The sequence below is a fragment of the Triturus cristatus genome, chromosome 3_2 (genome assembly GCF_964204655.1).
Source record: "Triturus cristatus chromosome 3_2, aTriCri1.1, whole genome shotgun sequence".
NCBI classification, from domain to species: Eukaryota; Metazoa; Chordata; class Amphibia; order Caudata; family Salamandridae; genus Triturus; species Triturus cristatus.
In genome coordinates, this window is record NC_140584.1 from 221,397,082 (window position 1) to 221,418,602 (window position 21,521).

At 42.2% G+C, this 21,521-nt stretch overlaps 1 protein-coding gene across 1 annotated transcript in view; it reads left to right on the plus strand.

Annotated features, from left to right (window-relative positions):
- The window catches only part of SPOP (speckle type BTB/POZ protein), a 203,700-nt gene that overhangs the window by 94,832 nt on the left and 87,347 nt on the right, over positions 1-21,521 (plus strand). Inside the window, exon 8 of the mRNA XM_085647011.1 lies at positions 16,632-16,757. Coding sequence (XP_085503137.1) covers positions 16,632-16,757 — 126 coding nt within the window. The remainder of the gene's footprint in view (positions 1-16,631; positions 16,758-21,521) is intronic.

Sequence of the window (21,521 nt, forward strand, 5' to 3'; positions counted from 1 at the left end):
CCCAGTGGTTTCTGATATCACGACATTGCTTACCTTGGTCCCGCCTACGGCGACCATGTTCTCAGTGATTGATTTGAAAAATGCCTTCTTTTCCATTCCCATTCACCCTGATAGCCGATATCTTTTTGGGTTTACATTAAATAATAGATCTTATCGTTTCTGTAGGATTCCCCAGGGCTATACAGAAAGCCCTAGCATTTACAGTCAGGCTTTGAAACGACAATTGGATTCCTTTGTTCTGCTCGAGGGGGTCGCCCTCATTCAATATGTCGATGACATCTTGCTGGCGGCTGACACTCTGGAGTTGTGTGAAAAAAGTACGTTATCCTTACTTTCCTTTTTAGCATCCCACAATCATAAGGTATCTAGGAAGAAATTGCAATTCTGTAGACCAAAGGTGACTTATTTGGGTCACCTTTTGTCTAAGGAGGGACGTGCACTCACACCGGATCGTATCCAAGTAATTTTGGATACACCGAGACCGTCCACACAGAAGGATGTGCGTGCATTTTTGGGCCTTGTTTCTTTTTGTAGACAGTGGATACTGGGGTTTTCGCACATAGCTAAGCCATTGTTAGCCCTCTTGACAAAGGACACGCCTATCCCAATCCCTTGGTCAGATGAGTGTGATACTGCTTTTCAGCAACTACGACAGGCCCTTTGTTCAGCACCAGTGTTAGGGACCCCTGATTATGCAAAACCCTTTTCGTTGTATGTGCATGAGAAAGATGGATGTGCATTGTCAGTTTTAGTGCAGATGCACGGCGATAAGCAGCGCCCATGTGCATATTTTTCGGCTGTACTTGATCCTGTCGCCCGAGCATTACCAGGGTGTTTTCGTTCGGTTGCGGCGACAGCTGTGTCAATACGCCAAAGCGAGGGAATTGTGTTATCTCATAAGCTGTTGGTATTAGTCCCCCATGCTGTTGATGCCCTGCTTAACCAAACAAAGACGCAGCATTTGACCAGTGCCCGTTTAACGGGATATGAGTTGACGCTTTTGGCTCCTCATATTACGTTGAAAAGGTGTGTAACGTTAAACCCGGCAACATTGTTGCCATACCCCGAAACCCAGCCTGAGGCGCGGAAAGCGCATGATTGTATTCTCGTGACTGAGGAACAAACAAAGGGTCGTATTGATCTCCAGGATACGCCCTTTCCAGATGTAGATGGAGAACTGTGGGTGGATGGATCCTGTCTGAAGCTACCAGATGGTACGACTTCAGCAGCATATGCAATTACCACATTACAAACGATAGTGGAGACAGCACGCATACCACAGAAATCAGCTCAAGCAGCGGAACTGATAGCATTAACACGAGCATGTGAGCTCAGTACAGGACTATGTGTGAATGTTTATACAGATAGCCGCTATGCCTTCGGAGTAGCGCATGATTTCGGCCTACTCTGGAAGGAGAGAGGGTTTTTAACGTCACATGGAGTACAGATAATGCATGGAGAGTTAGTTCATAACCTTTTAACTGCATTGACATACCCAAAGAAAATTGCCATCGTTAAGTGTAGCGCCCATAGGAAAGTGGTTGATAAAGTTGGAGAAGGGAATGCGTTAGCGGATCGAGTAGCACGGGAGACTGCGATGCAGCCCGGTACTACTGCCATGTATGTAGTGAAGTCACAGGTGGAGAGATGGCATGATGCGAAGGAGGAAGTGCGAGAAATGCAAAGGACCGCTTCTGACAAAGAGCGGGAACAATGGGCTAGCGAGGGAGAACTGGATGACGAGGGTTGCTGGAGAAATAAACAGATGGATAGATGGAAATTACCCACGGCCTTTGTACAACCTATGGTTCAGATGGCACATGGGCTAGCACATGTTGGAGCTTCCGCAATTGTAAAATTGCTTACCCAAGTCTGGGAGCATCCAGAGATTGCTAGCACAGCGAAGAGGGTGGTGCAGACCTGTATGATCTGCCTGAGGTATAACCCAGGAAAAGGTACTCGAACTCCAGCAGGAGGATTTGTGACACCCACTGCACCCTTTGAGGTTTTGCAGATGGATTACATCCAGCTTGAGCGCTGTAACAATTTGAAGTATGTTCTAGTAGTGGTCTGCGCTTTCAGCAAATGGGTTGAAGCGTACCCTACGAAAGACAATACTGCAATGACTACTGCGAAGCTGCTGCTGAAGGAGTTTTTCCCCCGATATGGCGTTTGTAGACTTCTGTGGAGCGATAATGGCCCTCACTTTGTAGCTGATGTTATAAAGTATGTCTTGAAGGGCCTAGGCATCACTCAGAAGTTCCACGCCGTGTTTCACCCTCAGTCTGCAGGCCTAGTTGAGAAGTATAATGGTACACTGAAGCTTAAGATCGCCAAAATTCAAGCTTCGACGTCTTTGACTTGGCCAGACGCTCTGCCACTGGCGTTATTGTCAATTAGATCAGTACCGCACTCTCGAACTGGCCTTACGCCATATGAGATCGTTTTCGGACGCCCAATGAATATTTGGGGTCCACCAAGACCTAAGGCTGTGTATGATGTACCTTGTGTAATGATGAGCGATTATCTGGCACAGTTAACGGATAACTTGGTTTCTATCCATCAACAGGTCCGAGAGGCGCTCCCTGATCGGTCTACCGGCGAAGGACATGGTCTCCGGCCTGGTGACCATGTCATGGTGAAAGTCTTCGACAGAACGAACAGTTTGGAGCCGAGATGGGTGGGCCCTGAGCAGGTCCTCCTCGCAACGAGGACGGCTGTGCGAGTCTCCAACCGAAAGAATTGGATCCACTCTCTGCACTGTAGGAAGGTGCCGCCCGGATTGGTGGAACCTGCCGTGCTGACCGATCAACGAGAAATTTTGGCTGCAGAGACAGGCCGTGCTGCGGAGCCAAACGCCACGGAGGAGCTCTTTCCGGACCACGCGACTCCTGGAGGAAGGCGATATCATCTTCGACCAAGGCAGTGAGTTTTCCAGTACCGGGACATACTGTCAGAACGGCCCTTGGGTTAGTGAAACGGAGAGCCGATGAGGCAAGGGGGGGGGATCAGCCCTGCATTAGTGTAGCGACACCCGTCTTGGCCCGCTGGTGAAGAAATCAACCGCTGCCCAAGGGGAAGAGTTCTGACAGACTTTTAGTTTCAGGAAGATATTGGGTTTTATTTTTTACTTTGACATGGAGAAAAAGAAAATCCTTTGTGCATTAGGGTTCATGTTGACAGTAGCCATTGTTGGGATAACCACATGGTTCGTGGAGGATGTAACTCCCGCTCGGAAGATTCTTGTGTTGACAACTCCGGTGCCTGAGGAGCACTACTTTTATACATTACCGTATCAAGAGTTGAAGCATCGACAATCTTACTTGAATAACACTTTCATCCAGATGCTGCATCATACCCACGTTGCTACGAATGCTACGAACTGTTGGATATGTGGGATGATGCCAGCTCATCAGAAGAAAGGAGGAACGCCATTTATACCACTTCCTTTCTCTCATAATGGCTCTTGTAGAGCATGGTATACTTTGCTTTTTGCCACTCGGAAACCAACAGTGGGACGATTGCTTTTTAGACTTAATAAAGAATGCCATCAAGACAAAAATGGGTATCCACAAGCGAATGGGACAATTTGGGAGTGGGAAGAGTACCGACCAGACAATGAATCCATTCCCTACATCTTCACGAACACAAGAGACACTGTGGGAAAAGACAAATGTGTGATCCAAGTAGCGCAAGCTCAAGCGGACCTGTGTGTCCAGAGTGTGGGTTTCATCCCTGTTGGTGTTAGTGATTGCATTACTGTTTTGAATATTGATGGGTTGAACAATAGTACCTTCTTGGCCTCCCATAATACGTATTTTGTGTGTGGAAATAAAGGTTATTACCGTCTGCCGGCTGGGTGGTCTGGGGTATGCTATGTATCATTTCTATTACCTCCTGTATTCCTAGCACCCGCATCTTATCACAAGGATCTGAAATTATTGAATAATGTGACTGTAAATAGGTATAAACGTACTTTATCAATTGACGATGTAGATCAGACTGACACCAGTCTGCAGCAGTATATTGATTTTAACTTAGGACTGTTTTTCTTTGTTGGAGCTGCCCTGAACAGTAGGAAGATCCGAAGATTAACAAGAGTGGTAGAAGCTGTGACAAATCAGACTGCTGCTGCTCTTGGGAATCTTACGGAGGAATTGCAGATTACTAGAATTGTTGCATTGCAGAATCGTATGGTATTAGACGTTATGCTAGCTGACAGAGGAGGAGCATGTAAAATTATTGGAAGTAGCTGTTGTGTGTTTATCCCTGATCATACGCCATCAGTTTATAATGCCATCAATAAACTGCATAAAATTGCAGCTGAGATCCATACAGAAAACGGCACTTGGTCCTTTTCTGGATGGTTTTGGGCGTTAATTACCGCCTGGGGATGGAAGGTTCTAACTGGTCTCTGCATTATTGTAGCGGTTCTGTTTTCATGCTGTATCTGTATTCAATGTGGTCCCTTGCTCTGCTCATTATGTGTATCATTTTGTATCCCTGATAAGAAAGCTATTGCCGATGTTGCCCACCAAAAACGTTTAGCTAAAGAAGTTGAAGAAATGATGACAATTGACATATATGATGATTATCCTAACAAACCGGATGTCTTCAGTAAATGCTGAAAGGGTCGTCTGTTGTAAATTGAAACAACGATGTGATTAAGCATTTACTAAAGACATTAATTCCCCTTTTATAGATCGTGTTTTCTCTGTTATGTTGACCGAAGCTTGGACTCCATTTTGTATTGTCATGCTTCCACGTGTTCCCCACGAGAAGAGTCCAACCTCTGTGTTAGCTGCTCTTGCAATCTGCCTAGTAACAGTCTATAAATAGCTCCTTTGTCCATCTGGCACATGCCCAGACTTGACCACATCTGTTATCAGTTAGCCTTGCTTGACCATGTTTTCGCGGGCTCAAGGAGTGCGTTAACTCCGCCCACATATTGATTCAGTATCGAAAATGACCATAAATGGTAATGTTCTTCGGCCTCATGTTGTATCCACCCACTTATGAGCCCCTCTATTGTGTATAAAAGGGGACCATGTACGCAAGTTCTTTGTGCTACTCTATGCAATACTGAAGAGTGTTGTGTGGATTGTAGGACCACCCTTAAGGGTTAATAAATGCTGTCTTTGTACTTTGCAGTTTCCGTGCCAACTTCCTTATAGATTCCATTACAGGAGAGCGAACCCTTGTGTCCTGCGGGCCTAGCTGGGGCCTGTATTCATCAAGAGGGCAGCAGGTCCTTACAGCTGGGCAGCAGTCCTCTCAAGTAGCAGTCCTTAAGAGCAGCAGTTCATCAGAGGGGCAGTCCTTTCAGCAGTACAGCAATTCTCCTTCCTGGCAGAGTATCCACAGGTCCAGAGTTGTTCTGTAGTGGTGTCTGAGGTCCAGTATTTATACCCAGTTGTGCCTTTGAAGTGGAAGAAGCTTCTAGAGGCATGCATTTGAAGTTCACAGGTGTCCTGCCTTCCTGGCGTTGACGTCAATCTAACTACAGGGGCTATGCAGCCCTTTGTGTGAAGAACATTACACAGCATATTCAGGTGTAAGTAGGGCTGGGCCCAGCTTCTACCTCCCATCCTGCTAGTAATGGTCCATGCAGCCACACTCCTCATTGTGTGTGGCGGCCTAGGAAACTAGGAGGTCCAGGAGGTATACAAAGCCCAACTTTCACCCGCACCCAGTCATGTGACTCAGAGACCAGCTGCAGGCAGCAAATGGCTAGGGCAAGAAAATGCCAACTTCTAAAAGACACACAGATGATGGTCGAAATGCAGAGCAAATAAAACAATCACCCCCAGTCAAGACATCTGGGTTTAATCCACTGTTCCTTTGCTCACCATGCCACCCCAGTTTGGACCCAGCCATATGCAAATCAGTCTTGACCCTGTGTCTCATGGGAACAGTCCAGCCCGAACTTACAATCCAGGTCCTCCCCGGACCAGAAACAAGCATCCTGGGACCAGTTTTGGGGCATCACCCCTCATCAGCCAGGCTTGTTTGAATCTAATGACACAGTGAGCCCGAGACACATGTCTGGGCATACCTGGCGCACTTAGGGCGAGAAAGCAAAATACACGATCCAATGAGCAGGGAGACAGGTGAAATAAAAATAAACAAAAATGATGCATTCGCTTATTTGGCTGAAAATCACACTTGGCAATCTAAACCATTCTTGGTCTGCTAGAAATACTTGTGTTTATCATTCGATTTTCAAGAGAAGGTCCCATATTTTCCATTTCAACAAATGTTGTTAGCATTCCTCCCTGAAGGTCATCTTCTAATTTATCATCACAGTGGACCAGAAACATTATTTCTTCTACAGCTAAAGCCCAATTACATCTATCTTGCTATAATATCTAAAGTGGGTTGCAGGAAAATAGTTTCCTGCAACTATCTGTAGACTGTTAACCACCTCATTCCACAATTTAGCAAGTGTTGCAACTGCACATCTTATTCAATAAATCAGCTTTAAAGTGTTGCATATCGGACAGACATTTGATTTAGTTGATTTTGTTTACGGTCACGTGTAAAATACACTGTATAGATACTTCCACTGAATACATTTGATGTGGACAGTACTAGAACTTACTTTGATATAGTCTAATATGTAATTAAGTTTTGTGGGAGCTAAAGGGCATTAAAGATCATCCTTAAATTTGATTTGTACCTCATGTCTATAATTTTCGAGTTTATCTATGGATGATGTAAGGTACCTACCCTCATTCAATGCATGTGCTATGATATTGTTTCCGATTCTGAGAGTTTTTCTGGAAATATCTCCCAAAGTGTTCTAAATATGCTTGTCAGGGTGGCACAATATAAGATTCGCTCCGTCAGTACACCAAATATCTGTTCTGCTTCCTCACTTCTTACTCAGTAAACAACTAACATCAGTCCATCCTGGCAGTTCAGCTGGTTTCCTCTATCACTCTGCCCAAGATCGCTCCATATTGGCACCTGCCATAGAATTGAATCTTTCTTATTATTTTATTGATGACTCATTTCCATATTTCTAATTTATCCGTAATCAGATGTGAGAGCCTCAAAGTAATTTCCTGCTTGAACAGTGAAAAGTTGGCCATATTCTGTTATTTCAGGCCAACCAGCCAGCACCTTTTTTATGGTTAGTGTTTTTATTTTGCCCATGGAACAGGTGCTGCATCTGTGCAACTAAATGATGGCTTTTTATGTCGGGCAGGACCACATCTCCTTTGTTATGTTGTAACTTCAGAGTTGTGCATAATCTGTGTCTCCTATTGCATATCAGAGGTTAACAATCAGTCCCTTTTTGAATAATTGCTTTGGTATTCAGCAGAATGTTTCTTTCAAAATATATTCAGAACGCAGTAAGGGATCACAGCTGTATACACTCACGGTGTTGGCCCCTCGTGATTACTAATTCCTACACCCCTGCTATATGAGCCATAAAATATACACACCAAGTGCCTCTCATATGTTTAAAGACACGCAGTACGCACCTCCAAAATTGAACCGGCTTTCTTTCTGGACCGAGGGTCCTAGATAAAGAGGTCTTCAGAATCTGCGATACGTGGCACCTTCCGCCTTGTGGCAGACACTGGTGATGCTGTAAAGCATGTAAAGGAGATACCCAAGGACTTTGACCTAATCTGTCACGTTCACCACGTGATACACTGACTGTTCAAGAAACCCTGTTATTAAGAAATGGCAGATCAAAAGGACAAAGAGAGTGACCCCTGTAGAAACTAAGGTTTAAAAGGTAGTCCAAAAAAGAACCTCCAGTTCTCTGACTCACCAATTAAGAACAATCCTATTCGGTGCCAAATATGATCTGATTTTAGAGAAATTGCTCCTTGCACCACCTAGCAAGGTTGACAAAGACTAACACCGATCTCTTGCAAGTAGAAATACAAGGCTTCACGAAAGAACTCCAAAATACGTCATCCAGAATGTATGAAGCTGAATCTATAACAATCACCAGACACCTTCATAAAACAAGCATTGGCATATCCAATAGGTCTTGCCTTTCTGACCTTATAAGTATTTAGTTATGCAGCACAATATCCTTCGTGCAACAACATCAACTGTTGCATGGCTAAACACTTATAAGGTCCTAAAGGCGAGACCTATTGGCTATGCCAATGCTTGTTCAAAAGTGCAGTCAACCTCTCTAAATTTCAGTTTATGACCAACGACGATTACCCACAATTTAGTGTGTCGTGCATAAAAGTGCTGCATGTTACAGCTGATGGGGGCTTCATCGTGTGAGATAGCACAACTCCTCCCATAGCGTTTTTCCTTTCGAGAGTTAAGGTTCAGGGTAATAGGAGGGGTGAACCAACCTGGTAACATGTTTTCATGGTGTGAATTCACAAGTGTAAAAGAAACAGAGGAAAGGTAGTAAACGGATGTCTGCCAAATGGAGGACACGGTGTTGTCTGGTTAGGGTTAGTGGACAACCGGTCAACCACACACGATAGCAAGGCCTCACAACGGGAATGTATACAAATTGGAAATTCATAATTTGTTTAAAAATGTCAATCCTGCCGGCACATACCATCTACGAGAAGGGAAAAGACACGCAAGATCTCCTTGGTAGAGGAAGAGCAGCTAAACCTGTAAGGGATGAAACCTACAGATAGAAGGATCAAATCATGTCGATCCATATACTTTCATTGTGATGATGTTTTTATGGTCTTTCTTGAAAGAGCAGCTGTCGCCAGACAATTGTGAACATCACTAGAAAGGGGCTTTGGCTCTGCCGACATGTTGGGCGCCTGTATATGTGTTTTGATTGAGCGGAAGTTATATGCTTCCACAAAAAAGAGCTTGCCTTCTAGGTCCCGGCAGCTGTGACTCATACACATACTGTACTTATAGTGAGGCCCGCCCCAATGTCATAAGAAATCAACCTAACATAAAGAATCTTGATGTACATGAGATATAATATACATATGTGACTCCAGTGCAGGGATGTATTTGATGTTATTTGTGGTTAGTCCACTGCAGAAACCTATAATAAAAAAGACTTCTAATAGATGTTATTGTTATGCTTTACTCAAGCCAACCACTTCAAAACGTCCTTGGCGTCGTCCTTATACAGGATACAGTAAGTTGTATCTACGTATTTAGGGATATGGGTTTTCTGGCCTAGTGTGGTCAAGTACCATGCAGGTGCTCAGCAGAGCGGTGTCTTATGCCAGCAATGCAAATCCATAGCTAATCAGAGGACCCTACTGAACGAGATGGTCCTGAAAACAATGTCATGGCATGTACTGCATTACGTTCGGACCCTGTGGTCTCTCCAAAATGCAGGGCAGGTTTAACTAAACCTATGTGGAAGCTCCCCATTTTAAAAGAAGTAATTTGTTGTTCTTAAACTGAGTTGTCTTTTTAAGGGGCCTTGGAGCACTTGGCAAAAATTAAGAAAATGGAGACAAAGTCCTTTCTGTGAACGGAATCCACTCTGGCATTACTCTGTAGTGGAATGTATCACAAAACCAAGCGGTCAATGTGTATTGGGACCATGAATTCCAAGAGTGTGTTGCTTTCCTACAGCTCCTTGTGCCTCTGAACCTCTGCTCATTTCTCCTGCTGTCTCACCCGTGAAATTACCGGTGCACCTGAGTGTGTAGACCCGGCCCTGATAATTAGGTGCGGAAATCACCGGCACAAATTAAGCACTGACTAAAACGATTTGATAACTGAAGAACTACGGAACACATTTGAAGGGAGGTAGTATGTGAACATAAATGAAGAACATGGATGTAAAGTCCTGCAGCATGTTCGGAGTGATAGAGAGGGTACACAGATTTACAAATACGTAGCTGGGTCATTCTTCGTACATAGTTTGCAAAGGGAAGGGCGGTCAGCAGCGGAGATTAAATACTCAGATCATTTGTCGCCATCAGAAATAATGCAAAACAACAAAATCAGCATAGTGTGATAGCAAAACACTGCTGCATCAATAACAGTCGGTTATCACCTCCAAGGAAATCATTCTATTGCAGACAGATATGGTTCACATCATTACAAGCTGCCTGGCGTGCTGGCTCCATGTTTGGTTTGGATAGCGTCCAAAGATTACACACACATATTCCGGCACTGCGCATCTGTGTCCTCAACGAAACGTACGGCTCAATGACCAAAAGTAACAACTATTCAAATTACGGTTGAAGCAAGCGAGACGAAAATTAAACCAAAGGAAGCAGGAAAAAAAGACACAATATGGGGCACTAGATAAGGTTTACCTAATGGTCGTAGCTTTTTAGCTCAGCTCATTTAAACAAGCGCTCCAATACCATCGGATTGAGCACAAAAAAAAGCAGCAGTGACAAGGGAGTAGTAGGGGGAGGGAGGGTCAAGCAGGAGGGGATTGGGAGATGGGCAAGCAACAACAGAAAAAGAAGCGCGCGCCTCGTGCTAAAAGTTAAAAAAAACAAGCATTGGCCGTGCGTTCGTAAACGCGTGGCCGTGAAAGTGATCGCAATCAAGCGCGGCGAGCGATGCGCTTAATGAGCATGAGGAGGAAAGTTTCTGCTCGTAAGCGCGCGCCCGCGCACATGCACTGTAGCTCTAGGCCGGCCATGGCAGCATCTTTTTAAGCCCTCACAAAAAGTCTCGCCAGACCAGCGCATGTGCTCGGCCAGGCGAGACCTAAAAAAAGTCAAGGCTTAATGCCCAAAAATCGCGACCCTAGAAAAGGCGATCCCGTATCTCAAGGACAGACATCCGAGAGGAAACCTTAGACTCTTTGGCCTGCTGGAATCCCAAAGAAAGAATCTGACTCATGTGTATCCTTTGTAGTAACTCGGATACCACAAATCTTAAATATTGATTTCAAGGGGAGAGGAGTTGGCCTAACAGCTAGGGCGCTCGACCTTGGACCTGTGGAACTGGGTTCGAGTCTCGGTAATGACGCTGAACATCCTGTGAGTCTGGGCAAATCACTTAATCTCCCCGTGCCTAACAAAGAAAAAATGAATGTGTGTCCTCATGTAACGTAACTGGTGCTATGTAAAGCGCTCTGATAGCTGATTGGATTCGGGTCAAGTTTGTGCTATATAAAACTTTGCAACAAAAAAAAAGAAAGACTTTGAAATGTAGAGGGCACAAAGAGCTCCAACCAGAATGCTAGATCTCTGAAAATCACCCTGGCAGATTATCTTCAGACCATTCCTCTATCTCCACTTAGAAAAGATCTTAGACCAAAATGAGGAAGATTAAATGCATTGTTTGGAAGGGTCACAAGATTGAAACATCACAAGACTATGCGGAAGAAACCGTTACTTACAGAAAGAGATTCAGCGCCGTAAGGAACAGGATGAAAGCCTTGAATGTATAGTCTTTTTTTGTTGTATGCCTGTTGAAAATGAGGATTAAGAAACACCTTTCTTTGACTACTCTACCTGTTGAAAATCAGGATTAAGAAACACCTTTCTTTGACTACTCTGCCGCCTAGGAGACCTTCCTGGACAAACTGTCCCAAACTGAAGTGGACTTCTAATGGTCTTGTAATGTATGCCTTGCATGCTTCTATCTTTTGCAGTCTATACAACATCTGCCCTATTTTCATAGGCACCGACTCCCAATCGCATGCCAACGCTACACAGCCCTTACATGTATGACATGTAGATTACTGCACACACCAAATGCAACATAACACCCCCCAAATACCATGGCGTAATGGGTGGTGCCCATCACTAACATTACCCTACTTAACACATTTCTTAATGCTACCCTCTCTCAACCTGTGCCAGTCATCCAATCCTACTCACAGGTCACCCTAACCTAATTTACACTACAGCTATTTTGACTTCTAGTCCATGGAATCTCCACTCTCTAATCACACACTCAATCAATAACAGTACTAACAGTTCTATTGGTACATCAGGCATCCCTGGGACTTAAAATGGTCTCAGTTTTAAGGGGGATACAAAGACATTTCGACCATCGGACTCTCAGATAAAAAGGGTCACAGCTTTTATTGTTAAGTATGACCAGTTTCAAATACCTGTTTTAACTTACACTGTGTAAATGCAGTTCGAATACTGCTTAATACGCAATTGTTACAGTCTTACATGCTCCATACAACGCTGACACATTGATGTATAGATAAAGTGCTAAGGGAGAGATGGGTAGGCTTTTTCATACAGACTTATAAATGCTCCGATACTTATTGGGGTAGGTGGAGTTAATGATGTGCAATAAAGTCTTTATTCGCCCCCCTACATTATTATTGGCTCACTCTTATTTAGCTCATTATCACCATTTCTCATTAGAATGATGTAACAATGCTGAGAATACTGTTATTGTTATACCTACGCCTATAGCTGCTGTGTTTCGAGTCATAAACGTTTGAAGAAGTCTTATTTCATGTACACCTAACGAATGCTCTCCTCTCACTGAAGCATTTAGAATAGTTTAGGTGGGCTGTGGGTGTTTTGTTCAGCTTTTTCCCTCTACTCCTTCCTATCTCCCCGTCTACCCCTCACTTGCATACTGAATACCTTTCCCCCATACCTTCTCCCCGAAATGAGCTGCTCTAGCTGAAATAATCCTGTTCATATCACCTTTACTATGAGTATTCAACCTGTCCTTACTAATTTGACCATAATACCCCGTAACAAACTGGGATATGCCTCACATATTCGTCAAATATTCTCCATGCCTATACATCTAGTCTCCCAAAAACACTTCAACATCAATGTATCCATGCAACTGGGATATTCTTCCCACAAAACATCATTGCTCTGGTGCTATATTGCCAAACCAATGATAATACGGAGAAAATAAACTGCAATGAAATCTTATCCCCCCATAACATGGCCAATGCAATGTCTAAAAATCCTTTCACTTAATATCAAAGCTATTAATCACCCAGTTAAATGGAAAAACATGGAGACATAATCCCTCCACAAGAGTCACAAAGAGGTGTGAAATAATCTAATACCATGCCTTATCGGATTCACAACACAGTGTCCTTATCAGTCCATAAGAAAAAAGTGGGCCTGTCCCGGGTAATATCCATGACAGCGATGAAAGATGGTTAATTACGGAAGTTGTTGTTAACAAATTAACCTTTTTATTAGTAATATATGTGCACCCACAGCGGATCACTTCTAGTTTTTGATTACCCTAAACAAAAGATTACGTGAACTACTGAATAACTCAGGGATAATATAAGTGGGGGACTTTAACCTCCCTTGGGATTTTCTGTTCGACAGATGCTCCCCCTGTAATTTTAGACTGAACAAATCACATAGCAAAAAAATGAGAAATCTGTGTAAAGAACACTGCTTAAATTACAAATGACACCCGCATAATCATACAGGGAGAGAATTGACCTTCTACTTTTACCCTCACAACATGGTCTCCAGAACAGATGATAGCCTTGCTAACAATATCCTTACACCTTAGGCTAAAAAGACCATCATTGAACCAAAATTAATTTCTATCATGCCTGCATCATCCTCAAACTACAAATAGTTCAAAGCACCCCCAAGGAGAAATAGAAAATGAATGATGGGGTACTTCAGGACCAAACAATAAAAGACCAAATAAGCACCACTATAATTAACTTTCTCAAGGGAAATTTTGTTGATGAAATCTCCACTTAGACCCTATGCGATGCTATGAAACAACAATGATTGGGGTGCTTATTAATATGACCAACAGAAACAGACCAATGAACAAAAAAGTAAATAACTAGAAACCACCATAAAACAACTAGAAAATAATTTGGCCCTTTATAAGAAACCCAGAACTCGTATACTAACAGAAAATCCTAAAACCGAATATAATAAAATAATCAGCACTTGAGCCTACACTGGGGTTCAAAATTATAGGATTAGCAAATTTAAAGAATCAAAAAAACCTATTAGAACATTAGCTAATTACCTTAAAATTAAAAACAACAATAGCCTCTGCACCACCATTAGAAACAAATCTGGTGTTAATCTTTGACCCTATTAAAATAGGAAAATGTTTTCAGGAATAATACAGTGAGCTATACAATTTAGAGTAAACCCCCTCCCCACTTAGTAATAACCAAATGTATCTGGACAAACTACAACTACCACTTCTCAATGACTAACAACAAATTGCTCAACCAAAGCTTTACCCCGTCAGAAATCTGCCGGGCAGTCAATTCTCTCAAACCCATGAAAGCCCCAAAGCCTAACAGTTTCCCAGTTAACTTCTATAAATATTTTCAGTATAGTATATTGCCCCATATCAAATCCCTATTCAATCTCGTTAACTCCTCAGGGACGATCTTAGGCTGGGAATCGTAAGCTACAATGTCTGTTTTTGACAAAGGCTGGAAAGACCTTCTAGAGGTCACAAATTACAGACCCATCTCCATAATAAATGTCAATTGCAAAGTCTACATGAAAATTCTAGCTTTAAAACTAGAAAAAGACCTCCTCCTCTTTACTACTACACCAGACCAAAACTTCTTGTGTCAAGGGCAGACTCACATCTGGTAATGTGAGACTTTTCTGTTTCATTGAAAAGGCAAGAACACTATCTTCCCCCTCGATGACCATGGCTCTAGATGCAGAGAAGGCCTTTGATAAGGTATTTTGGCCCTTGCTGTGCTGAGTTATGTTCAAACTGAACGTAGGCGATAAATTCACCTGAATGATTTTTGCCCTTTACACCCAACCCTGGCCAAAATACGAGCAAACAGATATCTCTCAGTCAAAATAAACCTTGTAGAAGGGACAAGACAGGGCTGTCCACTATCACCATTACTATTCTTGTTAGCCATTGAACCCCTGCTTTCGGCAATCAGGAAGAATACAAATATCAGTGAAATTGTTTTTGCTAGTAACCCATACTAAGTTAAGGAATATAACGACAATGTGCTAATCTTCTCAAAAGAAGCAAAAGCTGCTGTCCCCTCAATACTAGATACAATTAAATAATATGTAAAGGTATCAGGCTACTCACTAAATCTAGATAAAACAGAAAATTCCCACTAAACAGTCTACAACCCTTCATCAATATTAAACCATACAAACATTACCACTGCAACCATCAAATGCATTGGGATGCAATTTAGGAATAAATGCGAAGACACAAAAAAGCAGGCCGAAGATAACCTCCTCGAAAAAGTTAAGGATTTATTCTCCACATTGTCGCCTAAATTTGTAACTTGGTTTAGGAGAGCGGAATGCATCATGATGATAATTGCCCGGCACATTTTCTTTGTTAATTCCATGTTGCCCCATCAGCTCCCAAGCAACTTCTTTGAAAACTTAGATTCTCTGATATCTGACTTTCTGTGGAAAAATAACATAAAAAAAAATTTCTGTTAACAAATTAAAAATGAACAAACTCAAAGTCGGTCTCAATATTCCAATTTATTTCATATATAAATTGCCTTTTTAATTAGTCGTACATATAAGAACAACTGATAAAACCATTCTCTCTAATATCTACAATGACTATGAAAAGCTTCAAAATTAAACATACCCAATCTATTATCAAGGGTACCATCTTGGCCTTTAATGCTGTAGATAAAAACTTCATTGGATGTTATTTTAGCCATTTAGCCAGGCTCATTTCACCAAGGCAAAGCGTGCTACTATGACCCTAGTTTGGGGTGTTCTTGTTTTGGAATCTGGCCAAACCACCATGTAGGTGATCGTCCATGCTTTGACCAGGCACTATTGTATCAACTCATTTCCCCTAGAAATGTCACTTTACCTGCTCAGTCTTGCTAGTCTTCTTGTACCTTAGACCCAAGTTGCTCTCCATCTCTGCTCCTCAGTTCCTTACGTTATTGCATTATTGAAGGAGCATTGCTTTGGTATTGAGTCACAAGGTGATGAATCTGCGGTTAAAGGTATCTATCAAAAACAAATTACTTACTTTTGGTAACACTTTCTGGTAGATACTCTAAACGCAGATTGCTCACTGCTGGCCCTCCTCCAATATCTGTAATTTGTCAGTCTTACTCTGCAACTGACTGCGCAATAAGTGTAATCGCATAAACTGATGTCAAAGTGCAGGCGTAGCGCCTTTATGCAGTGCTGTGTCATCATGTGTGGAAGCAGAATTAACTCATGACATAGGGTGGTGGCCAATGGTGTCTCCTGCCAACACTTTTGAAGAATGTTTTTGAATCCAATCTGGTGCCACGGGGATTCCCAAAATGAGGATTTCTGCAGTTAGGTAGATAATCCACCAGAAATAGCATTACTGAAGGTAAATAACCTGTCCATTGTATTGTTAGTGCATTGATCAATTTAAAAGTTTTTTTGTCAAGGTCATAAGCACTCCTTACTTGGACACCATACCATCCACTGTCACTTCTGGCAACAGCATATTTACCATACCTGTATCCTTTTCATCTCCATCCTACACTCATTCTTTACACTAATTCTTTTCTCCTTCTATAGCTCCTTTATTATGATACAAAGTTGACAATTACAATAACTCCATGGTACCTTTATGAGAAGCATGAATTTGGATTAATATTTTAAAGGCAACAGTTGATTGTTCAAAAACACAGAATCATCTGCAAATACTTCTTTACAAGTAGATATGTTCTAAATCCATGTTTATGTATATTTTATAAATAGCCGTACATATATATAGTGTTCATAATGTGACTTTGATGGTTGTTTTAGAACAGAGTACATATAAAAGATGTCGATCCAGTTGTGTTTAAAGAATTGATGGGATTCATTTACACTGGAAAATCGCCGCCAAATCTTAAACAAATCGCAGACAACTTGTTAGCTGCAGCAGACAAGGTAATTGTTGGGAAAAAATGACCTTTTCCCATTGATACGTTCATCTGTTTGGGATTTTAATTTGCCTTAGATTTACAATTAGGAAAGTCATTGACGGCAACTCTGTAATCCTGGGTGACTTGAGTAAATAGGTAGAAATAGATGACAGTGGTTCCCTTGGCAGAAGTACTTGGGTACTCAGCTACAAAGTCAAGAATAACAAAAAATATATGTACTGAGTTAAGAGTTATTTAATCACTGTTACAACAATAGTAGTCACATACACAGATATGCAAGTAGGTGCGCCATAAAACAAGGAAGTGATGGTGCTTGTGACAATAGTGCCTATAGTGAAATAAAGAATGTTGTTGATTATAGTAAAGAGAAACCATGTTGACTAATTGGTGGTTACATTTGCAAAACACAGACTCTATTTCAAGTTCATGCTTGAAGATTTAACCTTAGGTTGATACAGTCAATTCAGCTGCTGTCTTAAAAGACTTAGGGTGATCCGTCAAGCGGGGGACAAGAAAAAGGGGGGGGGGGGTACCAAAACATGTTTTCCCCATGTTCATTTCCAGAGGACCTTTTAGACACGGCTACAGCCGGAACTGCTGAACAGAATTACATCAAATTTGGCATGAAGGTAGATGTTGGTTTAGGGAAGTGCTTTCTTATGATTTGGTGTAAATCCGTTTAGTAGTTCTGTAGTTATATAAAGAAATTTCCAGTTTTATATCTAGGACACAGAGGATCCGTGACCCTTCCCTATATCGTGCTGAGATTTGATTGCGCGCCAACTCTTCAAACCAAGAAGTGTTGGCAGCCATTTTGTGACTATGTTGAGCCGAGTCACAAAAAAAAAGAAGAAAGGCCCTGACTCCCTTGGCCTCTTGGGGGGAGTGGGGTGGTCCCACAAGGACCCTGCAGGGCCAAAAAAGCATTCTTTTTTTATAAATGTTAGGCAGGAGTCACGCTGGATCCACAAATCCCGCAGAAGAATAAAAAGCTAAGCACAGGCTCTCGCCCTTTTTTTCTAATCACCCCTCGGGTGGGCCGGGGGTCTGGGGGCATTTTAATAAGGAGGGTTGCACAGCACCCCCCTCCTGGGGTTCATGCCCTGGGGACCACCACCTCCCTGGGGCTTATTTATTTATTGAGTGGCTTTTTAGACCCCCCAGCTCAGGGGATCGCCACCTCCCTGCGGCTTTTATTTTAAGTCATGTGAGGAGGGCCGTCACATCCCCGGAGCAAATTCTAACAAAAAAGGCCCCCCCTCGTGGAGTCATGCATGGCCCTGGGGACCACCACCTCACAGGGCCAGCTCCTGCTATGTCCCAGGGTGCCCACCTCCTGGACATAGCTGTTTGCTATGGCTTGGCGGGACCCTTACTGCTTCCACCAAATTGTTGTTATGGCTTGGCGGGACCCTTACTGCTACCACCAAACTGTGCTCCACTTCTAGCAAGCAGGACCATAAAAAAATGCTCTCTCTTTCTGGAGGTAGAGCACAATTGCTATCACAGAGAGGAGCTCCCCTCTCTGTAAAAGCAATGTCGGCTCGCGCAGGAGACGGGGAGCCCAAAGGGATTGAGAGGGCCTTCAGGCTCCGCCCGCGGTCCCTATTTGCGGTGAATGGGTGCCCTGGGTGGGACTAGGGCACCCATATTATAGTATGTCCATGTAACCTTTTGATTTCTTCAGTAGAAATATCTATGTATGTATATATATATCTACGTATGTATATATATACATATATATATATATATTATCTACTGGCGGTCGCCAGTAGATAGTTATAGTTAGGACCGAGTTTCCATAGGAAATCTGAAAATTCTATTTTGAATAACTTTGGCGCCAGTTGACGAATCCTCACGAAATTTTCAAAACTAATGGGGCGCTCCGTTCAGCTCCTACCCTGAAAGTCTCGGGGTGATTCGTCAAGCGGGGGCCGAGAAAAAAGGGGGGTCCCAAAACGCGTTTTCCCCATGCATTTTTCCATAGGACCTTTAGTCGAAGGTACAGCCCGAACGGCTGAACAGAATTACTTGAAATTTGGTAGAGAGGTAGTCCTCAGGTCAGGGAAGTGCCTTTTGCAGGTGTGCTGTCAATCTGTTCAGTAGTTCCTGAGAAAATAGCATTTAAAAGCATATAAATATCTATAAGCGCGCACCGTGCACGCACCGTGCGAGCACCCTAACGTGCGCGAGCGTAATTCTGATTGGTGGTTACATGTTAGTCAACGTTCGAATCGGTCGAAATCAGGAAGTGTCGGCCGCCATTTTGTTTGTTTTCAGTGCGAGAGTGAAAAAGGAAGGTGACGAACGTGAAAAGGGTGCAAGGTAGAGAGTTCCTGACCCCTAGCCTTTGTCAGGGGGTCCCTGAAGAAATTTGTTTTAATTTATTTTTTTTTTTAAATCGCGGGGGTGCGCGCACTGTGCGCGCACGGTGAAAAACCCCCCAAAAAATTAATACGTAGTTTATTGTAAAATAAATATATAAAAAAAATAATAATACATAAATAAATTTGCATTTAAAAAACCGTACAAATTCACTGAAAAAACCATAGGTTTCACACACGTTATAGTTAGGAATTAGCATTTAAAAAACCTTGCAAATTCACTTAAAAAACCATAGGTTTCACACGTTATAGTTAGGTGGGTATTTCACTCGTAAAAAACCAATGAAATTCCCCCGTTATAGTTAGTTCAGATAACTATAACTCGCGCGACCGCCACTCTATCACAAGGATGATGTCATCAGTGATGTCATGAGTGATGCCACTGACCATGTCATGAGTGATGTAATATGTGACGTCATGAGCAGTGGATTGCGGGCGCGCGAGTTATAGTTATCTGAACTAACTATAACGGGGGAATTTCATTGGTTTTTTACGAGTGAAATATCCACCTAACTATAACGTGTGAAACCTATGGTTTTTTAAGTGAATATATATATGTATGTATGTATATATATATCTATGTATGTATATATAGATCTATGTATATTTAGAGCTAGATATATCCTAACTATAACTATGGGTAAGATATATGTATTCACTGAAAAAAGGTTAAAGGTCACATGGATCTTATATTTAGGCTCAGATTTCATTAGAAAAAAACTGAAATTCAGCAGTTATAGTTACATGAGGTAACTATAACTTGTGCACCCACAGTGCACTGCTTATCACCTCACATATTGCATCACTCATGATATCACCCAGTGAGTACTTTTTTCTAAAACTTTGACTGTTGAACATAAGTACCAAAGTACTACATAAGATAAATTAGTATACTTACTATACTACTAATGATTGATTCGATTTCTAACATAAATTATGTGAGTAGCTGTGTAACTGTGTGTATCCGTGTGCTGGTATGTATGTGTAAGTGGGTGTGTGAGTGTCTGGATAGGTGTATAAGTAGGAATGTGAGTAGCTGTGTTGGTGAGTGAAAGGCTGTGTGAATGACTTAGTGACTGAGTTTGTCATTGGCTGTATGGGTGATTGAGTGGCTGTGTGATTGTATGCATGAGGGAGTGAGCGGATGTGTGAGTGCTTGTATGGATGAGTGAATGGGTATGAAATTGGTATATGAGGGTGTGAGGGAGCATGTGAGTGCTTGTATGGGTGAGTGACTGGCTCTGTTTCAAGGAAGTGTGGGAGAGTAAATGGGTGTGTGAGTAGATGTATAGGCGAATAAGTGGGTGTGTGAGTAGCTGTTTGGACAAGTGCAAAGGGCCACTCGTGCTCATAATTATTCGTGACAGTAAGGCTCTCTAATGACTAATTCTGCAATTTATGAAAACACCAATCATGGAATCCATCTCAAAGGATGGTTTCATTTGCAGAGCTACACCAGTCAATTTTAACACTGCACATCTATTTACCCATATGAATTTGCATCGAGTTCTAAATATTCCCCCTTCCTGGACAGACCAGATTGGCTCAAGGGGCAGAAACAAATCCCAGTGTAGGAAGAAATTCTAAAAAAGCTTTTTGAAGGGGTAGATAGCACTAGCTCAGATTCCAAAGTCCAGTCGTGTAACATCCTGGGAGCATTGTATGTAGCCTAATTATTAAACTTTACAAAAACATTTTTATACTCAAAGCATTGTCTGTAGTTCAGTCTGAATGTACAACATTCCCTTAGAGCACTCACCCTAATAGGAAAGACTTTGTATTAGTGAAAGTTAAGTTTATCATTAGTGAACCATAAATGCAAGCTCGAACACAATTGGCATATTGACGTAAATATTACCTTAACTGCAGACAATGCCCTTCCATGATCCATATTGTGGTGATGTAAACTGGCAGCCAAAGGGCATGTGCTGCTGGGCGTTGGGCCTATTTCCCCAATGACTAAATAAACATGAAAACTTGTTGTCTTTGACCCCAAACAATGTGTTCTGGGATTCAGGCTATAGGAATTCTGCATCCATGAATTCCACTAAGGAATCCAAAATTGCCATTAATTAAAAGCGTTTTCCGATTCCGATGTTTATTCTAAATTGTTTAAAACTTAGCTGTTAGGGCCTTATGTTAAGTCCACAGTGAAACTGTTTAGAATTTAAAAAGTATACTACTAGCTAGGCTTGAAAGCCTATTTTAGGATTTTTTGTTGTTTTCTGAAAAGGTCTAAGGTTTAGTAACAAGGTCTTCTACAGGAGATCTGGTTCAGGACCTCAACTTGTCCTCTTATCTGCAGCTTTTCAATGCAGCATTTAAGGAGCATGTGTAAAACCTATAAAATAAAAACTGTCTCAACTCCTACCAAGGCAAAGCTC